The 27,101-nt window shown below is 48.3% G+C and overlaps 1 protein-coding gene across 5 annotated transcripts; it reads right to left on the bottom strand.

Moving 5' to 3' along the window:
• Positions 1 to 247: 247 nt before the first annotated feature.
• Positions 248 to 26,818, bottom strand: si:dkey-151g10.3 (serine/threonine-protein kinase WNK3). 5 transcript variants are annotated; one of them, XM_037246397.1, is made up of 25 exons: positions 26,219 to 26,817; positions 19,602 to 20,505; positions 14,590 to 14,762; positions 14,307 to 14,527; positions 14,031 to 14,188; positions 13,862 to 13,950; positions 13,567 to 13,786; positions 12,731 to 13,046; positions 12,533 to 12,660; positions 12,090 to 12,266; positions 8,806 to 11,052; positions 8,499 to 8,542; positions 8,200 to 8,335; positions 8,001 to 8,117; positions 7,832 to 7,933; positions 7,707 to 7,758; positions 7,483 to 7,635; positions 6,197 to 7,389; positions 5,713 to 5,959; positions 4,364 to 4,455; positions 3,956 to 4,296; positions 3,608 to 3,843; positions 3,440 to 3,535; positions 3,193 to 3,356; positions 248 to 2,972 (listed from the first exon to the last, which is right to left on the bottom strand). In XM_037246397.1, the coding sequence occupies exons 2-25, from the start codon at positions 20,262 to 20,264 to the stop codon at positions 2,493 to 2,495; spliced, it is 7,845 nt and encodes a 2,614-aa protein (XP_037102292.1). In that variant the 5' UTR covers positions 20,265 to 20,505; positions 26,219 to 26,817; the 3' UTR covers positions 248 to 2,492. The 5 variants fall into 5 exon arrangements, 4 of the variants coding, with proteins under 4 accessions (XP_037102292.1, XP_037102294.1, XP_037102293.1 ...); XM_037246399.1 differs by having other exon boundaries at positions 5,857 to 5,959; XM_037246398.1 differs by having other exon boundaries at positions 12,123 to 12,266.
• Between the last annotated feature and the right edge of the window lie 283 nt (positions 26,819 to 27,101).

Below are 27,101 nucleotides of genomic sequence, written 5' to 3'. Positions count from 1 at the left end.
TTCGAGGAGCGGGGGGAAAAAAGTCAACATGCCACAAAATATTTTAAACTTTCTGAGTAACCTTGAGAAATGCGAGTAGTCCCTCCCAGTTAATGTCCTAAAGCATTTTATATTATATTTTTTATTAATCCTCAGCCTCCTTTATCCCAGTAAACAAAGGGGGAAAAAAATGAAAATAGTGTAATGCAAAGATGACAGAAATTATTTGCGCATGTTTATAATTGACATAAAAACACAGAAAAGAATGTAGATGTTGGACATCATTTATTTGGATTAGTTAGAAAACATAAATAAAAGCAAAAGTTGTTTGTTACAATGTACAGAGGGCAAATCACTAGCAACATACTTTGTATTTTCAGGATTTCCCAAATGTGTTTGTTCATCATTGGTTCTCAGGCATAACACAGGGCGAGTCCCTCAGAACACGGATGAGAAACAGCCTTTTGATTTATTAGGATCACAATATTACAAGGAAACATCTCCATTTCAAAATACAAAAATAATATGTATTTTTCTCTCGCTCTTTTTTTTTAAGATTTCAGTAACACACAACCAGCTCAACATCATACAATGTGATAATCAAGCTTGTGGTCAACAAGTTAGTATCAGACGTGACAGCAATGGATCAGGAAAATCACTGGTCAATTCTAAATGATTCCAAAGTAACCCAACTATTTGATTTTCTGAATGTTTATTACCTCAGATGCAAAAGACAAAGTCCGGAAACACTGCAAATATGTTTCATCCTACATGAGCTGCTAAGCCAGTTGAGTGAAATGTATCCGCTTGCATATTGTTGCACACAGCACGTCTGTATAACATGGAGAACTCGAGTTGTCGTTCATAATTTAACCTTTGGCAGTGTGTAGTCAGCACATGAAATGCTCACAGATTATCTTGTGACAGTTGGCGGTCAAGTGCAATGATTACTTTGACGCCCCCTAGTCAGTTGAGTCATTTTAGACGGGTTCATTTAATGTGGATCAAACAAAACAATACGACTTACACACTGAAAAATGCAAAAGGCAAAATGTGCTAATGGGCTGTCACTTGTAGAGCGCTTTCCACTGCTTCCTCAACTGGCGCTTCAGTGTCTTGCTCAAGGACACTTGGACATGGTCACGATGGTCGAGAATCGAACGCCCTACCACTGAACCATGCCCTCTAATCTGAAAGAGTTGCCGGGGGTCACTAAAACTTGGCAGTTGCTTCACTCTATGCACCACAATATTTGATATGTGGAAGGAAAAGTTTCTGCTGTGGGTTTGCTTGCTGTGGTTGTTGGTGCGCTAGGGCAACCAATTTATGACAATTCACAATTTAGCAGACACTTCGTCACAAAATGTTGGCGGTATCGAGTTTTGCCGGGAAATTTCCGGATGAAATGAAAAGCTTGTCACGCATTAGCTGCCATTTGTTGGTCACTTGTGATTTTCTGTCCGATTGTTTGACATTCCATCAGCACTTGACTGAATGTGATGAAATGCTACCCGGTAGACGGTAGATTGAAATTAGAGCTCGGACTGGCACCTAAAATGACTTGGTTGGCAAATTTATAGCGCCAAAAATATGGACATTTATTCTATTCACAAACGGATTGGCGCTGGGTTGACTGAGCCACACAGCAGAAATTCGTCATCGTTGCTTTTTTGGTAAATGTGAGCCATCCATCTTGAAACTAAGTAGCAAACTGTTCATTTATTTTTCATGGTCCGCCGAAGTAGTTTGTGCTGTAAGCCAACCCCTTTGAAAATTTTTCACTTGACGTATACAAAAATATTTGATGACCTAGACATGACAATACATACATGCTGATCAATTCCCATGATCAGGACTAATTGCACTTTTAAAATTGATAGTCCGTTCACCGCAAGCATTAATAAGCGGAAACAAAACATCTCCGGCATAGGTGCGATGGTGGACAGGTAAAAGTTTTTTCGGAGATATGTTGCAAATTCTCTGCCGCGCGATGAACGCAAACACGCGCAGGAGAGAAACGAGAGTATCGTGTCCCGCGGTGGTGCGTTCAATGTCGCCTTCTGTCTGTACACGCGAGAGCCGTTCATCTCACATTCATGTCCCATTGCGCAGTTACTAAGACTGGATTTACAGTGCGGGTCGGAGCGTTTCTGAATTTATGCCAAAATCAGATTTTTGGGCAGCGACGACATACCGGTGGTGGGTCAACATGTTAGCAGAATACTTGTTAGCATCCTTCAACATCAAATAATCTAGAAGCCCTTTATTTGGAAGCCGAATGAGTGGAATGAGTTTCAAGTGTTTGGGGATCCTATTTCAGCGTACATATACAGTTTAAAGTGTTCATATGGACAAGATTTTTAATCCTTTTTTTGATTTGTGACAGGTCTCGGTCCCCGTCATCTGCGACAGTGTAAATCCAGCCTATTAGTCCAAATGGATCCGTGCTATGTCCCACTCCAACTCAATTACAGCTTTTCTGGCACCTTTTTTTTTTTTTTTTTTTTAAATAATCACACCAACCTTGGTTTTATTTCAGTTCCAGAGGAGGCGTGGAGGCCGGGGCTGTCAGTGGGGTGATTCTTTTTGGCACTGGAAGGTACAGCAGCGTTCAGACAGGAGGAGCAGTTGCTTGAAGATGAGGAGGAACAAGTGCAAAATGCCCCCCCGCCAGCGACGCCGCTGTCCGCAGAGGGCGCGTCGCCAGGTGGCGCAGACGGGACCGAGGCGGCGCGGGAAGGCAGCTGAGATTGGTTTTGATGCAGCCGGACGTCGGGCGGCGTCTGGACGTGCTGACGCAGCGGGGCCTGCTGATCGCTCATCTGCTGCTGGAGGTGTGCTACTTGGGGCGTGTGCGATTGCGGCTGGGACGTGCCAGAGATGGACAGGTCAGCTCCGCCAGTGTTCCGGGCAGGGGCGGGCAAGCCGGTAGCAGCCGAGGGCGCCTGCGGGTTCAGTGGGACCGACGGAAACCAATCTGCTGGAGGAGCCACCTGTGCGAGAAGGAGTGCAACAACTGGCCTTATAGGTTGCTTGTGCCAAACCAAGCACACCTTCTCATATCACCATTTTGCCTCTTCATCTGTGATATTTACTTTGAAAATGTTGGCTCTGCTGCATTTCTTATCAATCACTTTCTCAATGTTCCAGCCCGCCACCAGGGGGCGCATCCAGGCGACTAAAACATCTAAATGGGGGCACTGATTGTGTTACCTCAGGTGTCTGGGTCCAGCCTCCCAGCTCCTGCACCTGCCGAATGTGCTTGATCTGATTGAGGGACGGTTTGGGCGTGTTCTGGCCCACCGTCTCCTTTGTCCAGTTGTCAAGCAACTTGTGCAATTCCAGCGTGAAGGTGCTCTTCTTGGCAGGGCTTTGATCTGAAGCATGCAGACAATCAGCTGGCTCCGACTCGCCTTTCAACCCGTCAACTCCTTGTGTACCCACTGCTCTGGTGTCGTACCTCTTTTGGCAGGCAGCGAGGGCCGATGCTCTGAGCTGCGATGAGAAGGCCCTCCGCTTTGTTCCGTACCCGAAAAGCCGCTCGACTGCTGGAGTCCTGGACAAGGAGTGAAGAAAATCAGGACACGGCGAAAACCAAGCGTAACGATGGCTGCAACGATTTGCGTACCGGCATGTGTGACTCCGTTGTTATCCATGTGAGAGTGAGGTCGGGGTCGCAGTTTGATTTTGGCCGGCCTGGGTCGACGAGGGGAGAGGAGGGGCGGCGTTGCGGGAAGGGCGGGGCTTCGAGACAAGCAAGCGGGAAGACTTTGCCTTTGGTCTTTTTGGGAGCGAAGCTGTCTGTACAGTTCTTGCAGCTCTTGGTTCTGCTGGGCCTGAAGCGACACCACTTCTTTGATGTGCCTGAAGGTTCCAAACACAGTCTTGTAATACGAGTCGATATTCAAAAAGAATATATTTGATTACACTGGTGAAATACAGTATGAATGAATATAAAAGACCCGTCCCGACTTACTTCTCCCTCAGCTTGTGCAGTTCTCTTCTCAGATCTTCATCCTCCAACTCACTCCCGTCGTCGTCATCCTCGCTGCTATCGACGGGGGAGTGGCTATGCCCGTGCCCTCGAGAATGGTGGCCTGCGGCCGGCGTCCTTCGACTCTCATCTTTCTCGCCCTCCTTCACCCGAGATCTCCTCCTCTCCCTGAGCTGGACAGGAGACACCGGGGAGCTGTCCGTCTGGCCCGAGTCATCCCGCGTCTCGGCCTTTGTCACAGAGAAGCGGCCCACTTTTCTGTCGGCGCTGCCACGCCTTGAGGACGCCTTCCTGGACGGTGGGGACGGAGGAACCGGGATCACCTGTTGATGAGGGAAACATCAGCCTTGTTGTCTTCCTTGTCCAAGCAAATGAAAGTCAAATCCATACATGGAATCGTCCTTTGCGCATCTGAGTCGGTGGTGCCGCCTCCTTCGCCTCTTGGAGCGACAGAGCGCCGGACCCTCCGTCGGATAACGAGACTAGGGTGAAAACCAAAAGGGACAACAGGGAGCAAGAGGCGCACATAGACGTAAATATGTGGACAGACGAGAGATGACATACAGACAAACATAGAACACAGACATACATTTGTGTTAAAAATCCACTCACAAAGTCACACTTTTGTAACGTACACAGTATGGGCTGCATGCACTTTTGTGAAAGGTGTATCAAAAAAATGATGCAATATCAGTCAAATGAGCAATGTGCATGCAGGTGAGGAGCTGGTGGTTAAAAGCACAATTTCAATGCAAACAGAAAATAAAACGGATGATTTTTTTTGAATGCTAAAGCTAGGAGAGCGCTGTGGTAGGTCTTCTATGGCAGTGATTGCAAACTCTAGTGGCCAAAAGCGGTATTGCAAGTGGTACATGAAATTGGAAATGGAAAATAATTAACATTTTTAAAAAGTAAAATTGGTTTATTATTTAGTTATTTTACAGTTAAATTTGTAAATCATTTAATTTAATTTAATTCAATGTAGCGGAGATTCCCAAAATAGCAAATAAATTCCCTGTATAGGTCTAGCCTACCTTCGGTGCAAAATAAAATAATATTCAAACAAAGCAGTGGTCCCCGAGTTGCGTCCTGGTGGTCCCTTGGACAAAACCAATTGAAAACCCCTGTTCAAAATCCTAGATGTCATCAACTCTTCTTCGTGTGTGCTTCCATGTTTGTATTAGACTGCCCCTAGAGGCCAAGGCGCGCACAGCAGAAGGAGAAGCACAATATTGAATTGAAGGAAAATGAGGCAAAAAGAGTTCAATTCTCTTCAAGTCGTATTTCAAGGCACCACTGTACTTCCTTGACATCAATTACTACTTTCCTATTAGGGCTTTGGCGCCATGTTGTGGCATCTAATCGCAGTCATAGAAAGAACAAAATAACGTGAATCGGTGAATTTGTGAATAATGGAACGTGAGTTAGCGGGGGTTTCGCTGCAATGCAAGTCACATAATATTCAAACATGGGGTTATTCGTCTATGCAAACACTTAACACTTTCTGAAGGTTAAGGAAATTAATTGTCTGTTAATACTAGTATTACATATTAGACTTCCATTTACATACAAGCATTCTCTCACTCACTCACTCACTCACTCACTCACTCACTCACTCACTCACTCACTCACTCACTCACTCACTCACTCACTCACTCACTCACTCACTCACTCACTCACTCACTCACTCACTCACTCACTCACTCACTCACTCACTCGAATCCCTGAAAGCACACTACCTTGCTGGACTCTGGGCTTCTTGAACAAGCTGGCGGAATGGCGCAATTTGCATGCCCAGTTTTTGAATTTGCGAGTCCAGGATTTCTTGCTAGAAACGGGATTTTTGATACTAGGACATGTCAGGTTTAGGCCAAAATATCCACCTCCTGCATTATGCTGCTGCGTTCCGTGCCGGAGGGGGATCTGCTGGCGGTGGGGCCGCAAGGCTTCTCCAGTGATGCTGTTGTCGGAATGTGGGGCCAAAGCCTGAAACAGGTGGGGGACAAATAAAAACGCTGCATGGGCCGGAAACATTTGAAAAAAGAAACACAAACAGGAAACAAAGCAAAGGACGTCGCTCTGACTACATAGTGGACTTTCTCCCACCGGGGGTCTTAACTGCAGAAGATATCAAATCCCCATTTAATTTGTATTGGAGATGGACCACACACTATTAGAGAGGAGGCCACTAATTGAGGAAATTGCAAAGCCTGATTCACTCACTAGGATAGTCGGTTCTCCTGCTACAGGAGGACGCTGTGGCCCAGCGGGCGCATCCTGTTTGACAGGGAGGAAAGATGCTGGGGGGATGGAAGTGGAAGGCTCTATCAGGCCTTTCTCTGTTGACTGAAGAACTTCGGAGGAGTCTCCCTCAACTCCTGCACAGTTTTCCGGGTCAGGAGTGGTGGTGGAGCTGGAGGAGGAGGTGGTGGTGGAGGAGGACGAGGAGCGCAGAGATGAAGGAGGCGCGAAAGACGACGGCTGTGGCTCCGATGACTCATCTCCACCCGCAGATGTGGAGGCCGCCGACGTTGACGTCAGCGAGGACGCTGCCCCGCCGGCCGCCGCGCCGCCAGTGTGCTCCTGATACAACAGGTTCCTCAGCTTTTCATCCAGCGTCTTCATACGATTGTCCCCAAATTCGATTTTCGGGGGACCTTCGCTGTCCGACTCGGCCACCGAGGAAGGCTGCGCGGGGGACGGGCTGAGCGTGAGCGGCAGATAGGTGGCTTCGCCGGCTCCCAAACGAAGCGGCGGCAAAGACGCCGCCGCCGCCTCATCCGTCAAGCTCATCTCTCCAGTCGACACCTCCGACTCGGACTGCTGGAGAGAAGACTGTTTGGGAAACGGGTGTTGTCGGGGAGGTGTGCGGGCGGTTGTGGCCGTGTCCCCTCGCTCTGGGTTTTCGATGTGGGTGGCCTGCGCCACATGGCTACAAAGCAACGGTTGCTGCGGCATGTACGTGGTCTGCTGTGTGTTGAGATGTTGCTGGTCTGTGAGGGGCTGACTTGGAGGCATAACTTGCTGGAGCTGACACTCTTGCAGCGTACTGGAATTCTGCTCTTGGTGCACTTCCTGCGTCTGCTGCACTTGTTGACGTTGCACCTGTTGCTCAAGCTGAAGCATCTGCTCCACGTCAGCCGCGCTGACTGTGACATCAGCCTGAACGTCGGCGGACGCGGGAGGCATAACCAGAGCGGCGGCGGCGGCGGGAACGGAAGTCGGGTCGGCTGCCGTGGAATTGGCCGCCGCACCGAGCCGTTGGTCGGCGGAGGTTGCGCTGAAGCCACCTGAAATAGTCGGAGAGGTGCTTTCAGGTGCGGCGGCGTGCCAAGTGGGTGCAATCGTGGTCGACGGCGCTGAGACAGGAGAAGACACGCTACTGGAGGACTCCAGAATCTGGGAGCTTTCGTTTTCTACAGAACGGGAAGAAACCAATAAGTTGTTTGCGGCGCAGAGAACTTGACAAAACACAAAAGCGATCCATCGCAAAAGAGGCTTGAGCTTACCTTGGTCCGTTTTTTGCGGGGGGAGTGTTCTTGCTTCTCCGGTAGGAGGTGTGGTGGCAGCCCCCTGGCTCGACAGAGAGTCTCTGTGGCGGATGGTCTGGTTGATGAAGAAACGCCAGCGTCCCACCGGAGACGAGTGCGGCACTGAGTCGGCTGAGGGATCACACGCAAACGTCACGGCTTTTGCCGCATTGCGAAACTCGAAAGGACGCTTTGAAACCTACACGTAGAGCCGGCGCTGGGCGTGCTGACTTGTAAGCGCTCGGTGGACCCGGTCTAGTCGAGGAAACACGTAAAGAAAGCATCATCGGGAAGTGGATCATGGAATTGAACATGCAAATGAACGTACAAGTGAATGCCTTTGAAGTATCTCCTGTGCTTTTGCCACGATGGCTCTGAGCTCTTCGACAAACTTCTCCTTTTCCACATCCAGTACAAAGACTTCCTCCACCTGCAAACAAATTAAAAAAAATTGTCGAGTGGTGGCTTTCACCTCCGAAAGATTTTTTTTTTTTTACCATGTAATCCGCAATGTCCTCCGGAGCATCTCCTTCCATATCAAATTTAAAGGTCACCATTTTGTTACTATGGGTCTCCAACTGGCACTCCACCATATTGTCCCCACTGCCTGACACCTACAGAAGAAGCAGGAGAAATAAAAAACAATCCCATCACGCATTCTTGGCCGTGGAAATTGTTGCTTGGGCGCTTCGTCACCTGAAGCATACTCAGCTGAAATTGATGCGGGAACTTCTCGGGTTTTAGCGAAGACGCTCTCCTCTGGCCTTTTCCTTTTTCTAATTTGCCGTTGGCCAAGAGCAAAAGAGCTTCTTCTCCGTTTGCTGGCAGACACCTGCGGGCAGCACAGTTTCTTTTGTTTACATGAGCCCAGGTAGACATCACATGGACAAAATTTCGGTTTGCTGTGATCACTACGAGTTGTGTTGTGAGTTGTGTTCGTTTTAAAACGCACGATGATGATGACGATGAGCACACTGTGAGACAATCAGACGTACCCGGTTGAGGAAGGGCGTTCTGTATTTGACAGGGGCGGACAATCCTGAGGAAAACATGATTGACATCAGAAATAGAAACACAAAACGGCACAGGAAAAGAAGGCACGCAGACAAGGTCAGCAATGAATGTGAGCCAAGTGTCAACATAAACACACACACGCGCACACACACAATTAGCGCACTTTTTAGAATGGTTAAGGGTGAGGCTGTATTTTTTTTTTATTATTATTATTAAACTCTCTCACTCATCCCAGAAGCAAAATTGCTATGAAATCACTCATGTCCACTGCATCCATTCCGCCGGTACCTGAGAAACGCCCAGCGGGGAAATGTCAGAGTCTTGCGGCGAGGCTTGGGGCAGTTTGGGGGCAGGGCAATTAAGCGAGTCTAGAGCAGCGGCAGCGGCAGCAGCGAGAAAGTCGCCTTGCCCCGGTGGCACCACCTGGGCCGCCGGAGGAAACGGCGGCTCTGGCGCAGCGGGAGCAGGATGAGGGCATGGTAGTGACGACGGGGGAGGCGAGGGGTGAGAGGGGCTCAGGACTGCGGGGAAGACGGCGCGGAGAACAAGAGGCGCTCGGGCGGGCGGCAACTGCGATGGAATGCACGTCTGGGTCGGCGCCTTCTGAGTGGAAGCCACCTCGCCCGCCGTTCCGCTCGTGCCCAATGAATGATGGGAATGATGATCGGCCACACGTGCCGGCGGCTCGACCTCATCCCCGCAAACCTGACCGAGTGGACAGGGCTGGTGTGGAGGCGGGACGGGCTCGACCGGCAACTGGGCTTGACAAAGCGTCTGGGAGACGGACTGAATTAGGGCGGGGTTTGCGGCACTTCCTACTGGTTGCTGCTGGGCCAGGACCACCGGAATATTGACCGCAGCTGTAACGACGCGCGAAGGGTCCAGCAGAGGATTGAGACCGGCGACCTGCTGATAGCGCAGCACCGGCCGGTGCGTAAAATTGATCACATCGCGCGGAAACGTCGAGTAGTTGCCCGACTGAGTGGTCAACAGGCTCGCCGGAAGCTGACTTTGGGCCGGGAGAAGCGTCTGGCTTGGAGTTTGCTGCGGCAGCTCTGGCATTTGAGGCTCTCGCGGGATCTGAGCAGGAATTGTCGTCGCTGGAAGCGGGGCAGCGGTCTGGCTTTGAAGGCCCACGACTTGAACGTCAGCGTTCTGGCTGTGCGTCGGTCGGGACTGAGCAGGCTGCAAAGGCTGAGCCGACATTTGGTTGGTGGTGGAAGTCGTCGGTTCAGGATAAGCGCCGACAAGATTCTGGGCTTGGATGACGATTTGCGCCTGCCCTTGGGAGGTCACGAGCACAGGAACAATGCGGGAGTCTATCAGCATTTGAGCTGCTCGCGTGGTCGGCGGGCTCCTGTAATGGAGCGCAACGTGGCTCGGGTTCGGGCCGGGAACTTGCTGGCAAAGCGCCTGAGCCGGGACGGCGCCCGACGCCTCGGCAGGCCGCGCGGCCACGGCCGGCGAGACGACACCGGCGAGCTGCCGAATGACCTCGGGGCCGAGCGGAAGTCTGAGCGGGACGCGGGTCGAATACGCTCCCGGCTGCACGAGCAGTGCGGCTTGTTGCCCCGGAAACTGAGCGCTGTTCAGTTGAGGGGCGCATGCCTGAAGCATTTCACATTGTTGCTGCTCGATGCAACTTTGAAGAGGAACGACGGGCTCTTCTTGTTTTTCTGTTTGCTGGAATTGAACCACGGCGGCTTGGCGCTCTTGCTGCTCCTGAAGCTGTTGCAGTCTGGCCGTTTGATGTTGCTGAGGCACCACCTCGTGTGGTTGTTGCAGAAGACCTTGTTGCTGGATTTGCTGCTGCTGCTGCTGCTGCTGCTGGAAGACGAGCTGCTGTTGTAAGAGAGCTGCCGGTTCTTCTCGTTGCCTGGGCTGGGTCTGCTGAGGCACGGCTTGCTCTTGCTGGATTCTGGTCTGGGGATTTTCCATCTGTTGATTCAACTGTTGCCCTAAATGGTGATGCGAAAGCACTTGCTGCGGCACGACTTGATGCTGCTGTTGAATAATAGCTTGTTGTCGATCCAATAAGTGCTGCTGCTCCAGTTGAGTTTGCTGCTGATCAAGGGGGATCAAAGTTTGATGTTGGTCCAGCCTTAAAACTTGCTGCTGTGATTGAACGGTGATCCGCTCATTGACCGCTTGACAATGTTGCCCCGACGGCGGCAACGACAAAGCTGACAGTTCCGTGGCCGGGGGAAGGCTCGGCCGTACGCAGATGGGCTGCTGAGGCTCGCTTTGAAGGCTCTGTTGAAGGCCCGACGTCTGGCCGCCGAGACCGAGCTGCGTTGGAAGGACAGCTTGCGTTGGCTGCGATGGCGGCTGCTGAATAATGTCAGCGAGCTGCGCGGCGGGAGGGGCCTCGGGCCGGGGCTGCTGAGCGAGGGGAACAATAGTCACCACCAGATCACCCGGTGGCATGGATGAAGGGAGAACTTGCGGGGGAATGGGGGGGACGTAGGACTGTGAGGGGGCCAGCGGCGTTTGGGGGGCGGCGGGTTGAAATGCATCTGATGGGAATGTTTGCGACTGCGCAAGGATGATTCGTGTTGAAAGAAGGGGAGAGGGAGGGGGGAGAAAGTAGTAAACATTAGGTAAGAATAAGCTTTGCCATCACAATTAATATTTGATTTGACAGGATTTCCCACATTTTTTCCCACAATGGAGGAAGCTCATTTGAAACACTTTTGGGGAAGCCCAATTCAAGACTTTATAAAAATCAATTCCATCATTTGAGCAGTGTGATGGTCTCGATATTCCATCTCCACTGGAGATGTTGGGGGAAACCCTGTTAGCACACAGCGTTAGAGGATTTTCAAAATGATTTGTGCGTGGGTAAATATCCATCAAGAGAAAGAGGGAGAAGGTGGTGCGTTCAGGTACACTAGCATAGCCTTGTTTGCTTGTCAGTTGAAGCAACTAACAATTGAATTAAAAACTGAAAAAAAAAATTATAACCAAAAAAATAGATAAAATAATAAAAAATAGATAATAATAATAATAATTAAAAAAAATAGTAAAATATAATAATAAAATAAAACAATCACCACAAAGTAAACCAACTCCTTACAATTAATATAAAATATGATTTAAAAAATGAGAAAAAAAGTTTGAATGTCATAAATTAAAAAAAACATCAAGCATAAGAATCTGTTAAAAAAATAACTTGCTATTTCAATATTATTCAGACATACTGCACTCCCTTCAACATGCTTCTGTCTCAAGAAAAAGTCCCTTAAAAAAAAAAAAAAAAAAGACAGTGCAGGCCTACTAAACTTATGACACAGGAGGCCAGACAACAGGCAATACGATGTGACAAGGACAACGACCGGGGAAGGACAAGCCTGACAAGAGCAGGCGCAAACAAAACCTGACAAGTAGACAAAACACAAACAAGAGACACGGGGAACCACAAAAGCAAAAACGACGCCAAAGTCCAAAAATACAGATGATGACAGAATCACGAAGATGAGGCCGGCACGGCGTGAACCCCGAATGACACTAGAGTGGCGTCTGCCGACCGACCGCGTGTACGAGCAACTCCCAACCGATGACGTTCCTTTCACCTGAAAATACAGCTGAGGTCTACTTGGCGATACCTGCTGAACCACGGCGGAGGGCCGGAGAAAGTTCTGAGCAACGGGCGGGCCGACGCTGGTCAAACTGACGCTCTGGCCAAGCGGCACGCTTGGAAGACCCTCACCCACCGGGAGCCTCGGAGGAGCGGCCAGCGCCGCAGTACACTACACAACAAACAAACGATCGTATCGTAAACAAAAAAAGCAAAATAAACACTGTATATTTGTACATGCATGTTCCTTTAAGAGGCGGGGCCTAGTGGTAGGGGGCGGGCAATCCAAATAAAAAAAAAAACAGCCTTCGGAGGACGCAGCTTGTGAATTTGGATACGGGCACATACGTAATCCAAGTCATCTTCCCCCATTGAAATGAATGGAAATGCGATTAATCCGGGCGTACATCGTAATGGACATAAAACGGCGTCACGTACGATTGTGGCCAAATCGCATACAGACGTGGAGATGGGTTGGGAGAGCGCAAGCGAGTCCCCCGGCTGAGAGAGTGACTGGCTCTGCCCGCTAGCACACGAGTCGCAGGTGGTTGCCGCCAGACTTTGCCCTAAGAAAAAGAAGAATGAAAAGAAATCTAGCATGCTCCATCATCAAGTGCCTCATGGTTTTGACTTTACCTGGCAGGCACAGCCTTGCCCCTTGGACAACATGCTGGTCCACTTCAGGCAGGTTGTCCGACTCCTGCCCTCCTCCTCCAGTTGCTCCGCCCCCTTGTCGTGATGCGCTGGATTGATGGGAGACGGTGGCGGACGTGAGAGCGGAGTCGCGTCTTTCTTCCCATCCCTGCTGTTGCTTCTGCTGCTGGAGCAGCTGTTGCTGCTGGAGCAGCTGTTGCTGCCGTCGCTCCCGAGACTTCTTGATCAGATTGACTCGGTCCCGGATGGATTTGCCTACCACCTTGGCATCGCTCTCGTGGAAGAAGCCCGACTTGACCTGTGTGACAAGACAGTATGAGACACATAATTAGTCATGAAGAGCGCCAGAAATAATCTGAGATGGTTCTCGTCCATAAAGTCGGACCCTGAAGCCCTGAAAGTAAAACCGCTGCCTCCTTTTGTTGTTTTCAATCAAAGTAGCTCGTGTATGACAAGGATATCCTCCAGAAGAAACAGGAAGCAGACTCACTTTCCTTTTTTTTTTTTTTGTCTGTGTTATTGGAAATTTTCATCTCATGACAGTTTGGAGCTAATCCAGCAGTCATGTGACTGAGCACGAGTTGTTTCTGTTCAGCTGCACCATGCTGACACGGCACCTTTTTACTTTGGCAAGGTGCAACTTGTTGTTTTGTGATAGGAGCAGCTGAGAACCGAGCGAAGCCGCCGTCTGCTACGTCAGCGCCTGGAGAAAGTCTGGGCGGATTACGGCTATGAAATAAATCCTATAAATTAGACTCAGATGTGAAAGTTGACCGAATGGAAGTCTGCTTTGATTGTGTTGTGGCGGCGCGTCTCACCATCTCCAGAGCCACTTCCTCAGCGCTGTCGTTCTCCAGGTCATAGCTAAACTCGATGGCCTCGTTATCTTTGTGCTTGCCCTTCAGTTTCTTGGGCTCGTCGACCCAAATCCGTAGAGCCAAACAGTCCTGGGTGCCCGTGTCTTCCTCTGCCAGCTCCACGCGGACCCCCGTGTCTTCACCGAAGAAGGCGTGGTTCGAAAGGTCTCGGATGGACAGCCTGAAAGCGTGGGAAGGTTAAAAGTGGGGTGGGAGGGTGACCTTTCTGCGTCAGACTAAAAGAAAAGCTGCTCACCTCTGACTTTTATTCTGACGGATGCAACCTTCGATAATCTCTTTGATCTCTGGGTCGTTGACTTTCTCAAAGCTGGCCGGTTTGATACCCTGCGGAAAGTCACGAAGGAAAGCGTCTTCGATGGCAAAGGGCTCGACTCGACTCCCGTCCTCGTTTGCTCGGGACTCACGCTTGTCACTTTGCGATAAATCTGGGCGGCATTTTGGCACTCGGAGTAGGGATATTCGGAAGTGGCCATCTCCAGCATGCACATTCCAAAGGCGTAGACGTCCACGGACTCGTCGTAATGCTCCTCGTACATCTCGGGAGCCATGAACTCGGGGGTTCCTGTTGGAGCGCAAATCCCACGAGGGCATATTGAACATTTATGGACCCAAACGTGTGCTGATGAAGCAAACCCGCAAAAATTGCTTTCAAAATGACGCCGTCTCCTGAAGAAGCCTACCTATGACGCTTTTGGCAAAAGAAGTCCTCATGAGGGTTGCGAGTCCCAGGTCGCCTATTTTGACCGAACCGGTGGGGCCCGTGATGAAGATGTTGTCACATTTGAGATCCCTGTGCACGATGGGAGGGGTCCTGGTGTGCAGGAAATGAAGGCCCTTCAGGATTTGCCGGCACCAGCTCCGCAGCACCTTGGGCTTCATCACCTTGAAACGCTTCAGGTACCTGCACAAGGAGATAAACGTTGATGGATGGGTTTGGGTGGATGGATGGATGGCCGCACTCACGTTTTGAGCGTCCCCGAGGTCATGAGCTCGGTGACGAGGACGATGCACTTCTTTCCACGGAGCGCCGACTCCCACGAGTCGTAGAAGCGCACAATGTTGGGATGCTGGAGCCCCTTCAACATTTCCGCCTCTTCCTTGAAGCGCTGCTGCTCCGCCTTGGTCAGCTTGCGGTCCTGAGAGGAGAGCAACAAACGAGGTGACTTCCTGGGATGTGACACCTCCGATTCTCCTTCGCAGGGTTGGCGTAACGTTTTGGGAAAAGACGGAAGCAAACGGGGTCTGACAATTCAACACATGTTCAAATTGTCAAATTGCAATGAAGATGAAAAAGTCTACACACCTACATCAACTTTTCATACCATAAATGTGACCTATAATTAGAACAAAAAAATTGGGCAGGACAAGTCAAATAAAAATGGATATGATGTTGTCATGTTATAAAATAACTTGAATTGATTGCAAATTAATCAATCACACCCTGGACTTGTTGCCAGCCGAAGTTCTCCATTTCAGCTTGGTGTTCTCTGTAATCAGTGACAAAGCATTTTTTTTTTTAAATAGGCCCTTTTCAACGTCATACTGTTTTATTTTATATTTATTTTATTTATTTACTTATTTTGGGGGGCACACAAAAGTCAAAAAATAATCATTTAATATTTACACTCAATGACTACAATGAAATCATAAACTAGTCAACCTCCAAAAATAAATCTCGCATAACTTTTATTGCTCCCGACGGCACACGTTTGCTGCTCTCGAAATCTTTCACAAGAAGTGAGCGATGGCCATGCGCTGATATGGGAGGCCTCTAGATGCCAGCATCCGCACATGCAGCGTTGCACCTGAAGCTTGGAGCTGCGCACGCCGGCATGGCTGACGTGAGAGGACGTGGCAGCCATCAAAGTCACTTGGCAACATTTTGGTGCTCAAATGTCTTTCCTGGGAAGGCGACCCATTCAGCCCCCCCCCCCTTTTTGTCCCTTCATATATCAAATGCAAGTCAGGGAACATTATTCATGACTATGAGCAGGCACTCATGAATCTTTTAACACAAAAGCATCAAACAGTGCTGTCAAAGCATTTGAAAGGTTGCAGGAAATCCTAAGCAACACCTGCACATGTGCTGCACTATTTTTAGATGCGTCACCAGCAATTGTTGTTGACTTTTTCACGAGTACAGAATTCAAAGAATCCAAAGAATTTCAGCTCCTTCCTCAAATCACAGACGTTTGTGTCGTCTCGTGATAATGACGAGTATTTTCTTACTCTCGTCTTGAAGAAAATTTAATATGGAAGAGGAAGATGGACAGCGGGCCGCGTTAAAAATAGACGTCATGGTAATGGACCCCTTTAAAGACGTCATCGGAATAGACCCCTTCAAAGTTTGTAAACAATGTGACATCATTGATGGGGCAGTGGCTTGAGTGGTCAACCAATCACAACAGGCACAGAAGACAAGGATGGAGCAGGCGTGGGCCATTATTCATTTGAATATCTCATGTTGTTTTACCGTTTTTTCCTTCTGTTGCGTTGCCTCCCGTGACATCACGAAAGGCTCTTCACACGAGCCAATCGATTCTGTCATATCTTTCGTTTTGTATTTATATGTTGGGAGTCTATGGGCACATTTCTTCCTTGCACGGGATGTCCTTTTGCGGCAGTGGTGCCACAGACCTCTCCTCTCCTCTCCTCTCCTCTAAGTAGCATCAACAGAAAGCTGGGCTGCTCTTTGTCGAACTATTTTGGCTAAGAATAAGTCCCGGCTCATCGTCACTGTCGGCCTCAGCAACACGCTTGTGTAAACATGGCTGACTGCGCTCAAATACATCAAGACCGCCGACCCACCCCCCCCCCGATCACGTTTTAATGATTTTGCCAGCACGCCTGTTGCATGATGGCGGCTGTCAGGGGCTCAACGAGAGCGTTGGATTGCCACCTCAGCATCTATTGCGTCGCTCTTGCCGGAGCCATCTTTGAGTCAGCGCGGTTCACACAAAGTTCAATTCTGGCTCGACAGAAAACCTCCCGCACGCATATTCGACCGTGCTGCTCTCGAATGAAATCCATTATTAGAGTTTGGAAGGGCTTTCTCGGTAATGGCCGACCTTTAAATTTTGGACAGATGAGTTCAGAGGTCGGCGCCTGCACACTTGACATTTCGATCACATGTCGGAGTTTACTTGTATCTTCCATGTTTACATTGATGGAGAATTAGTAACCTGATCAGAAAAACAAGGTCGGCTCACACAAGCGGAGCTTTATTGGCTTCTTATGACACCGCTCCAATTATGGCGCATTTGATGCAAGTAAGCATCCGGCGTTGGGCATTCGGAGGTGGCGGGTGCTCGGGATTAGATTACTGTAAGCCACAACGGCTCTGGGTAACAAGATAGATAGGCTGGAAAAGGGCTGGCCCACATGTCAGATTAGAACGGCAGGCCACTAGGCCAAGTTCAACGACAAAGTGAGTCGGAATGGCAACCTTGAGCGTACGGACCGAGTTTGTTCAACCGACCTGTCGCTAAATCGTGATGCTTTGCTTTTTTTTTTCCAAAACAATTGATTCGCAGTGTCAGACCAACATAACCAGCTCTTAGTTGCCAGTTCCCGTTGAGTGCTGTTCAGTTACAGCAGGAGTGGATCATTGAGTAGCGGCGGAATGGCCCGTGCCCGAGGCTCGGATTGTTGGGTTCAGCTCTAGTGGCTTTGCGTTTGATTTCTAAATGCAGACGCTCGTCAATAGCGTGACCGGATGACCTCGGCTGGCTGATCAGGAGCAAACGTTGTCCACCCCTGCATGGCTAGGAATCTCTCCCTGCTTCTTCTTCATGAAATGAGTTTTTCAAAAAGCCCAAACACTTTATCTTGTAAACAAGAGGCCTTTTGAGAAGCTTCTTGTGGAAGCATTGTTTTTTTGAGAGCACGAGGTTGCAGATTACGCCATGACAAAACTAATCCGCGTACTTAAAGGCCTTAAAGGGCGCGAGTGTACCGTTTGAGCTATGTTGAGCTGCTCCGTTCTGGGACAACTGGGTTGAACCAGTCTGCTTTCTGCTGCCGCTGGCGCTAGCACTGGCATGCTGTCTGTGCAGGGTTTTTGTTACAGTCTGACAGGTCGCCCGCCCGCCCGCTCTAATGGACCCCCCCCCGCAATGGCACGCTCACTCACACAGACACAAATTATGGATCGCAATGTTGGGGGGTCATAAGGTAGACAGCGAGCCGAGCATACGTTTTGGTGAAGTTTGGACGTTATCATCATGAGCCAGCAGCGCACCTCAGCATCAATTGGTTGACTGTAAACGAAATAAACCCATTTTTACTTTTGTCAGACTAGAAGTCAGTCCAGAGTAAAAAGTTGCCTCTACTCTTCCCTGAGAGTGGAATTCCACACAAAGTAACACCATAAGAGCAACGGCGTCGGCAGCGTGAGTTTTCATTTCCCGCTCTTTCACGCTGGGCTTGGACAACTAATCCCCCCCGGCTTCCCCGTCTTTGTGGACAGAGGAAGATAAGCGAGGTGCTCCCACCACAAAAAAAAAAAGCATCCACTTGCGAACGATCTTCTTCAGGCATTATGTCTTAATCCTTTGTTTGTTGTTACCGTCGCTCGCTGTAAGTCGATTATAAATCGGATGTCATCAATGTGACTCGCCCAAGCGCTTGTTCAAATACAGTGATCCCTCGCTACTTCGCGTTTCGTTTATCGCGGCTTCACTACATCGCGGATTTTTTTTTCCAAATTACAAAACAATTTAAAAGTCAAAATAAAACTTCTAAATTGAGGAAACATGTGTCTAACCTTTAGGACAATGTAGTATTTCTCCAAATGTTCGTTTACATTCCTTTAGAAGTCCGTTTTCGCGTGTTAGCATGATCGCGAATTAGCATCTTTCCGCTAACTCGTTAGCCTGCCCAGTACTACTTGTTGGTGAACGTACGTCGCGGATTTCACTTATCGCGGGTGGTTTTTGGAACCAATTATCCGCGATAAACGAGGGATTACTGTTTGCTAATCAGGAGTAAGGTCAGGTGACAAGTGTTTTCGGCAATGGCGCCGGACCGGACGGTACCGAGCCTGGCATGTGCGCTTTGAGTTTCATCTCTGCATGTGGTGACTTGGTATTAGCCGGGCAGCTGCTTTCTTGGAGGGATGCTGTGCTAATCCTCCATTTGGTTCATCACGCTCACACTCCGTCTAGCGGCTTTTTTCCCCCCACGTGCCTCTTGTCACTGTTGCGTCGTTTTTCTCGCACTCCTTTCCATGTTGTGCCGGTTTTTGTTGGCAAAGTGTGCCTTGGCAAAGGCTTTGTGAGCGTGAGAAGCTAGAGTAGCACTTTGCAGCTTCACTCACTGCTCGTCCTTGCCAAATGGCACCAACAATCAGAAATCCATTAACGGTAGCAACACGGTGTCTGCTTGTCGTCCCGGCTAAAGACCGAAGCGACCTGAAGCCAAACACACAAAGCCGGCAGTCAAACGAGCGGCCGTGCAACAATACAGCTTTCTATTCTCCTCCGCAAGAATGTCTCCCACCACTCACGTCGAGTCCACGTTGCAATGTTCTCCAGAACGCCTCGGCTTTCATTTCCATTTCCTCCTTCGTGACAACAAAGACGTCGCGTGCTCAAAGTGCTCCACACGATATGTTCAACAATGTGCCTTCTGTAACAACCATGAACGACTTAGAAAAGACACTTGAGGAACAGCGCAACTCGTAAAAGCTTCAGCTGGAACTAAATATTCAACTAATTATGATCCGGAAAAAGTTAAATCTCATTTTGAACTCATTTTACACTAATACCCTAATAAATAAATGATTGATTTGATTCTTTTCTTTAAATGTGGCAAAAGTGCTCTTGTGATGATAACATTCCCTAACTTCCACTAACAACTCAGAAACAGAGCTCCTCCCATCTTCCAGCATTATGTGAAGAGTGAAGTTGAACTCAGGGTACAGAACAAAAATACAAATTTGTGGTGTGAGGGGAAAAGAAGCAAAGTCACAATACCTGAAGCTCACACCAAGCCACCTCCACCCAGGTCTCGGTGTCCAAGCCTTTGTAGACTGTCTTGAAAGCTCCTCTGCCCAGTTCAATGTCAAATTTGAGGAACCTGCCTCCGGGAGAGGTGGCCACGGCTTTCATCTCGGCCTCCTCCTCCTGCTCGCGTTCCCTCTCTTTGCCCTTTTGGCTGGGCGAAGAAGGAGGGCCGCCTTTGCCGGGCTCCTGCTCACCGGGGCGGGACGGATCCTGGCGCAGGGCGGTGCAGGACACGGCTCCTTGCTGCTGGACGCCGCTGAAGACGGGGTCGAAGGAGTGCAGGTCCAGGTTGGGCGCGCTGCGAGGAGCTTCCAGGAGACCCTCTTGCTCGTCCTCCTCGCAAATCTCCACGCTCTTCCTGAAGAAGCGCTTCTCCCTCCTCTGACCTTTCTGCCCTGTGTCAACTGGCAAGGTGGAGGAGGACATTTCGGGTGTGACCGAGGCCACCGCACCCTCCTGACCAGCTCCTTCATGCTCTCCTGCCATCCTTCTCCACCCCTGAGACGGGAGGACGGCCGCGGGGCTGCTGCCGGATGTGTCCCTCCGCGTGCCCTCAAGGTCCTCCTCCCTGTGTCCATCAGGTTTCTCCGTCGAGTCCTCTGTGCCTGTGGGCTCTCCTGGATCGGTAGCCATGGAGACCTCCTTTGCAGCGTTTCTCCTCGGCCTGTCTCTCGCTGGGCTTTTTTTTCCTGTGCTCAAACCCGTGACCTTTTGGTTCCTCTCTGTTTTGACATTTCTTCAAGGAGCGTGGTTTATGTCCTCTGCGGCATCCTCAGCCACCAATAAGTGCTTCTCAAGCGGCGGACTTTCACAAGCCCGCCGGAAGGAAGGAAGGAAGGAATGGAATCTCGGAGCCAACGTCGTCAACGAAAGCCTGCAAGAAAGACAAAACAGACGCGTCAGAGGCTGCTGAGAAGGACCGGATGTTCTCACGTGCTTGCCGTACTTTTCTTTTGAAAGCGATACGAGCGAGGCTCGCTTCAATTTCACTGGATCATTACCTTCGATTGAACGGCTTAAACTAAACGGTAGAGTGAGCTTGTATTTTTTTTTTCCAACTGCTGTATAATCTTCACCGAATTGAGAATCTGAAAACGATAAACTACAGTAGCACGGCCTCAATTTGAATTGGCTTCATTATGGTCGGCCGCAACGGGACCGAGTACAAACGACAAGCGAAGGTTATTTAAGACCAGCATACTGGAAGACCACGCCGAGGAAGACGTCAAAAACAAACTAAAACGGGAGGAAAGTCGAGAAAGGAAAGTGATTGATTGGCCAAGGCGATGCTGATGCAATTTTAAAATCTACCAAATGTATTTTCTGTGAAGGTCGACTTCAGGCACTCCATACAAAACTGGCTTGTGCTTAGTAAAGCCGATCCTGGTCATGAAATATGGATGATCAACTATGGACTTGTTCAGTGTGAATATTTCATGCGCAACGGGACTGACAAAGCAGAGTGAAAGGTATAACGCTGGTGTGATTATATGGAGCGTCCGAATTGCCTCTGAAAGCTTCAGGTGGAAATAGATATTAAGGATTTACGGCGCCGTTGTCGAGTTCATCTCGTGGATGCCATTTTTATGACTTATTATCGAATAATATGAAGCGACATAAATCCACAAGCAACCAGTGTCATCATTTTCTGTTAAAAACAACAATCAGGTCTTTAAACTTGGAAAGGAGGAGGACAGCTAGCTTCAGCGACCGAGGATCCGCCGCTGTAAGGGAGTCTCGTCTCAGGTTGCGGCACTTCTAAGTTCTGCAACGCAATCCGCAAGGAATTTTAGCATGAGCCGCTCTCGATTTGCAGACGGGCAAAGTCGAGACCATTTCGTAGAATTAAAGACCAAAGCGTCATTCACGCGTGTCGCGACTCGCTGTCAGTCAAATTGCCAACACGCTCGGCTTGGAGACTTCCCACTATACCGCATTCCGACATCTCGGGGAAAACTAGAATGAGCTTGAAACAGCTGGCAAAAAATAACAACATAAACCGTGAAGACTTTTGTCAAACAATTGCGTGACTGGAGGCACTGCTGCAAGGGAAATCCAGAATTTTATTTCTTTGTGTACAATTAGTCGGGTCTTTAGCGTACTTATCCACCAAGTGTTAAATGCACAACGGGATTGATCTTTTGTGAGCTGGCCGTCTGCCTATATGCGCAAAGCCTTTTGATTCATGCCAAATGATGACATAAGGTTCATTTGCATAATAGGGTCAGCCACGACGAGCACGGGGGAACAGTTGAAGCATTGGCTAATTTCAGCGAGGTGACAAAGAAAAAAAAACTGATTTCAAATTGGTACGTTCCTTTGTGTGCAGTGATCCCTTGCTACTTCGCGTTTCGTTTATCGCGGCTTCACTACATCGCGGATTTATTTCCCCAAATTAAAAAAACATTTAAAAGTCAAAATAAAACTTCTAAATTGAGGAAACATGTGTCTAACCTTTAGGACAATGCAGTATTGCTCCAAATGTTCGTTTACAGTCCTTTAGAAGTCCGTTTTCGCGTGTTAGCACGATCGCGAATTAGCATCGTTCCGCTAACTCGTTAGCCTGCCCAGTACTTCTTGTTGGTGACCGTACTTCGCGGATTTTCGCGGGTGGTTTTTGGAACCAATTATCCGCGATAAACGAGGGATTACTGTATTCTGACCAAAATGTCGCCTCTGTATTCAATGTTTGCAAAATGTCAGAGATGGTTAATAAAGACACCTGGCAGCAAAACAATGCTAACACTCATTTATCTCATCATACAATAACAAACAAAAAAAAAACTAACTAAGGTTGAAAGAGGAAATTGGAGATGAAAATTGTGTAAGGCGCTGACGGACGATGTGGGAACGATTCAGGTTGAACAACAAATGATGAGAGAGGCAAATTGCCTTGGAGGCAGGAGCTTATTTGTCTATGTCCCCGGGGGAAGGAGGTGCCGTGAAATACACATTCCGGACCGACAGAGTTATCACAGCGCACAAACCAGTTCAACGCATCACTGCCTCGCAGTCACACACACACACATATGCGCGTGCGCACAGTCGCCAGTCTATACACATCGTAAACACAGGCAAGCTAAAGCAAACATTGCGCTTCCCTTTCCTCTACGTGAGCATCTAAATTAAAATTTTAATTTGTTTGAAATTGCCCCACCTAAAATGGTTCTCAACAATAAAATACAGTTTATACATTCAAGAATTCAAAACTGCTAATTGCTCCTCTCGTGATGTCAACAAGTGGCAAGTCTGCTTTACAAAGAAAAACGATAAAACTGATTTTAGGCCCGGTGTTTGATGACAAAATTCTGTTTTGACAGCAGAATGTTTTCAGTTTCCATCACACAGGACGTCACATCATGTCACACCAAAGCTACGTCACGATCCTTGTGTGTTCGCTGACGCAATGCTGCATTCAAGGAAAGTGGGAAGTCAGAATTTTACAACTTCCAACTAGGCAAAGTGCACCTGAACTCCCCTTTGACCAGAGAGTTGCAAAGTTAGGAGGAAAAAAAAAACACCAATGGACTACAGAGTCAACAATGGCGACCGTCTGTCAATGGAAAAACCCTAATTTGAGGTCGGAATTGGGAAAGTCCCAGTGTGATAAACCTAAAACCTCCCACCTTCCTCGAAGGCAGCATAAGCAAAGGTTGCAAATGTAGTCACATTCTGTACTTCTACATGTAAAAAAAAAAAAAAAAGACTGGAAGTAGTTATTCAACTCCTTTGTTTAAGTAAAAGTACAAAATGAGACTCCAGATGTGAAATGTACTAAAGTCTGAGATTAAAAATAGATTTTTTATTCTTTACTGGGTAAGGCGTCAACTGCTACGTTAGCTTCTTACATTAACCACTGGTTAGTTAGCATTAGCTCGTCAGATGATCAAAAGGTAGAATACTTCCATCAGTGTGTTAACATTTTATATTTCAAATTTCTTTTTTTTTTTTTTAAACATTTATCCTCCTTTGTCAATGAAGAGATGTCTTGTTATTCTTAACTGGTCATAAAATTCAACTGATCGACATCGGGGTGGTCAAACTTTAGTGGTCAAGGTCACCCTTTGATTTTTAAAATGGACAGGAGGGGAATTCATAAATGATCCTAAAAATAGTTACATGAATATGTCAAATAAATAGTCATTGATTCTTAATTTGGGTGTATTATAATCAATGCTACAGTGTTATACCAATTGCACGTTTGCACATTTGATTCCTGAATCCAAACTGTTGCAGGAAAAGCGAGCGAGCAGACAAAAGAGGAGCCAGGGGACTGTTTGGGTGTGCGGTGGGGGGGCAAGCCGGGTAGAGCGGGGTGGCACTGGATAAAAAGTGGCCAGAGGGTCAGGAAGGGATTGTCATTGGACAGCAGAGTTGGAAACTGGGGAGATGGAGGGAGAGAGGGGGGGGCAGCAAGGGGCTTTCGGAGAGGGGTGGGAAAATGCATGTGTGAATAAGAACAAGAGAGAGATCAAGAGGGGGAGGGGGCACAGACAAAAGAGGGCTGGAAGGATTTGCTCTGATCAAATATGTGCTCCAGTTGAACGAAAGCCGCAACTCTGCGTCCACCGAGCTGGCGACGCGTGCTGACCACAGCAGAGGAGCAGGGCAGGTGACCCCAAAAATTAAATCAATTACACACATAACAAAATGCCAATGTCCATTTCATTCACAACTTCTACTGATAGGTGTGTTTTAAATTTTTGATTCTCAAAAGTGACCCGTCATAAAATGGCAGGTTTACGTGATATGAAAAATGGAGACCAAAATAAATAATTTCAAAACTTTGACTCCAGGTTTAAAGTGCCTCTCCTTTAAAAGAAAAAAAAAAAAATTCAAGCCTTCTCGCCGGCTATTCCTGGATATCTCTCTAAAACTGATGAAAAAAGACAAGAGGAAAATGGCTCAGGGAGGTTGCCAAGAGGTCGACAGCAACGCTGAAGGAGCTGCAGGAATTTCTGGCTGTCTAACTAGGGTTAAATATGCTTGTGAAATTGCTGCCATTATCGCAATTCCATAATTATGTTTGCCAGGACTGAGCGATGGTAAGTAAACGATATCGACAGAGTCGTGATCGAAAAAAAAAAAAAAGAGTCCGGATGAGTAACTAATGCGAGCTAATGCAACGACATTTCACAGCATTATTAATGCAGCACTTGAACGTATCCGGCCGGCACACTCAGCATCATTCCCACAGATCCAGGCTCGCTGAAGCCTCACGAGACCCACGTTGACCCGGTGCGAAGAAAGGACCGCTCCTCAAGTCCAAATGGACAAAATAAAACAAGTCAAGGACCGGGAGTGGCAATCTTGCCCAGCTCAGCGCCCACATGAGCGACTTGAGCACACGTGCAAATGCAACAAGTCGTCGTCTCTCGAAAACATCCAAGTAGCCTGCAGAACATTCAAATACGCACGCAGGTTGTTCTTCTTGCATTAGCAAAACCAAGGCTGGCAACACAAGGACTTTTGTGCAATCCAGGTCAGGCATGGGCGAGTTTGGTGTAGGTAGAACACACTGCCGGCCGACACAAACAACTAGCTATGTGTTATCTAATCCCGCCTTTTGTTCCTTCACCGCCTTCGGCCGGCAGAATCATCCTGTGACAAAATCCAGGTGAGAAAGCCAGAACATCTCTTTAATGAGATGGTTGAATTCAAATGACATGCTATTTATGTGGCAAGCAGCTCTTTTTTTCTTTTTTCTACGCCTGTTAAAGGCCGGCTGCAACTTTATGGATGACTGAGCCGGTGAAGATCAGAGTTGACTGGAGTGGCTTGGCAGCTGTCGGCCTTTTTTAGTCAAGGGAGCACCCGCTCGGCCGTGCCGTTGAAACCAGATGCGATACTCGCACATCGATATTGGAGGAAACAGAGGGGAAAAACAAGCTTGTACGAATCTTGGGAACATCCCTTCAAGACAAACACAATGAAAGCACGTTATTTATAGGCTGCAGCATGTACAACACGGGTCACCAACATGGTCCCTCCAGGGACCAGGTCACCCCTAATGACCATGTGAGTCACCCCCTGGCCTGTTCTAAGAATAACTCACCACTGGCGGGACATTGTGATTTCCGAGGAATACATTAATGTTACCTTCTTAGCTAATTTGAAAATGTAAACATGCAGAGATTTACTTTTTTTTTCATATATTGATATTGATCTTTTTCCTACCTTGATAATATTTTATTCGTGATCAGTTTCTTCATTATTATTTTTTTTAAATCCTTTTGCATGAGTCGTATCAAAGTAGCTTCGTTTGCAAAAGGTTGATGACCCCTGATGTCCACCATGATGCCTGTTATGCTGCTGCTGATGCTGGGTGACCTGTCTGATTTCTCAGGCCAGGCTCAAGTCAGCATGAATGTACCAAATCAACCCAGACATACAATAAAATATATATATGATGCTATTTTACATGCAGGAGCCGCTTGATTTTACACAACACACTCGTAAATCAATAGGCTCAATACAAATACTGTTAAGCAGCCAGAAGTGAGACATGGTCATGTGCCTCAATTGAAGGGGGGGCAACATTCCTACATCATTTTAACAACACAATTGAATGAATAAACTTCACTCACCCGAATGCAACATCGTGTCTGACAGCTCCTGCGATGGATTTCTTCCAAGAAAAAAAAGAAAAAATAGAACACCAAGTCAATTCAGCACAAATAAACGCTAACGTTGCTGCTTGCAATTTACGCTAAAAATAATATTGGGAAAATCACGTTTAAAAAAAGCGATGTAAATTAAAAAATAAAGTCCGGCTGTTGTCTATTTGGACTGCGAAGGCTTGAAAATGCCCCAGAAAAGCCGCCGAGGTGTCTGTGGAGCTCCGCCGCCGGTGACGTAGGACGCTCCGGCTCTCCTCCGCAGGTACTCCGGTTGTCTGCCGCCGGTGCTCGGCTTCTTCCCGCGCCTCACACGATGCCCCTCGCCGCCGCCGTCGCCGCCTGACGACTGTCCCCGTCCACTGCTCGCGAGCGGCCATTCACCACTTGGCTAGCAGGCCAAACCAAAATGTTTGTCACTTGACTGCATGGCATATTCTTCTTAGTGACAGTCACCGTCCCACAAGTCCACTGCGGCGGGCCTGGACGTGGCGGATTCTCAAGTGAGCGCTTCTGTTTGCCCGTGTACACTTGCCACTGGGTTCATCATCATCTTCCTCATCATGACTACCATCATCTTCATCAGCCAAGCGCCACACGTTTGTGACCAATCATCGGTCGTGTTGCGTCCACGTGATCACCTTTTCAGTCAGTTTTTTTTCAAGCCTGCACAGTACTCGTAACATGTTTTAATTCAAGCGCAAGGCCAAATCACAGAAAATACATGACCGCTAAAAAATACCCAAAAGCCTTTCTGCGAGGACAGAACAAAGCTAATCGCATTGTTTGGTTTTCGTTCCACGCTTTTGCGAAGAATTTATGAATTAAAACAGGTTGTACAGTACAGTATTTT

The sequence above is a fragment of the Syngnathus acus genome, chromosome 2, assembly GCF_901709675.1.
Source record: "Syngnathus acus chromosome 2, fSynAcu1.2, whole genome shotgun sequence".
Lineage (NCBI taxonomy): Eukaryota > Metazoa > Chordata > Actinopteri > Syngnathiformes > Syngnathidae > Syngnathus > Syngnathus acus.
Note: the sequence above shows the minus strand (reverse complement) of the source record. Positions and strands in the feature narration are given on the sequence as shown.

Coding starts and splice junctions, on each gene's coding strand:
- si:dkey-151g10.3 (XM_037246397.1), bottom strand. CDS start 20,264: ATGGCTACCGATCCAGGAGAGCCCACAGGCACAGAGGACTCGACGGAG. Junction 14,189..14,306: donor TTTTGCCAAAAGCGTCATAG/GTAGGCTTCTTC, acceptor GCGCTCCAACAG/GAACCCCCGAGTTCATGGCT. Junction 7,636..7,706: donor GCCCAGCGCCGGCTCTACGT/GTAGGTTTCAAA, acceptor GTGATCCCTCAG/CCGACTCAGTGCCGCACTCG.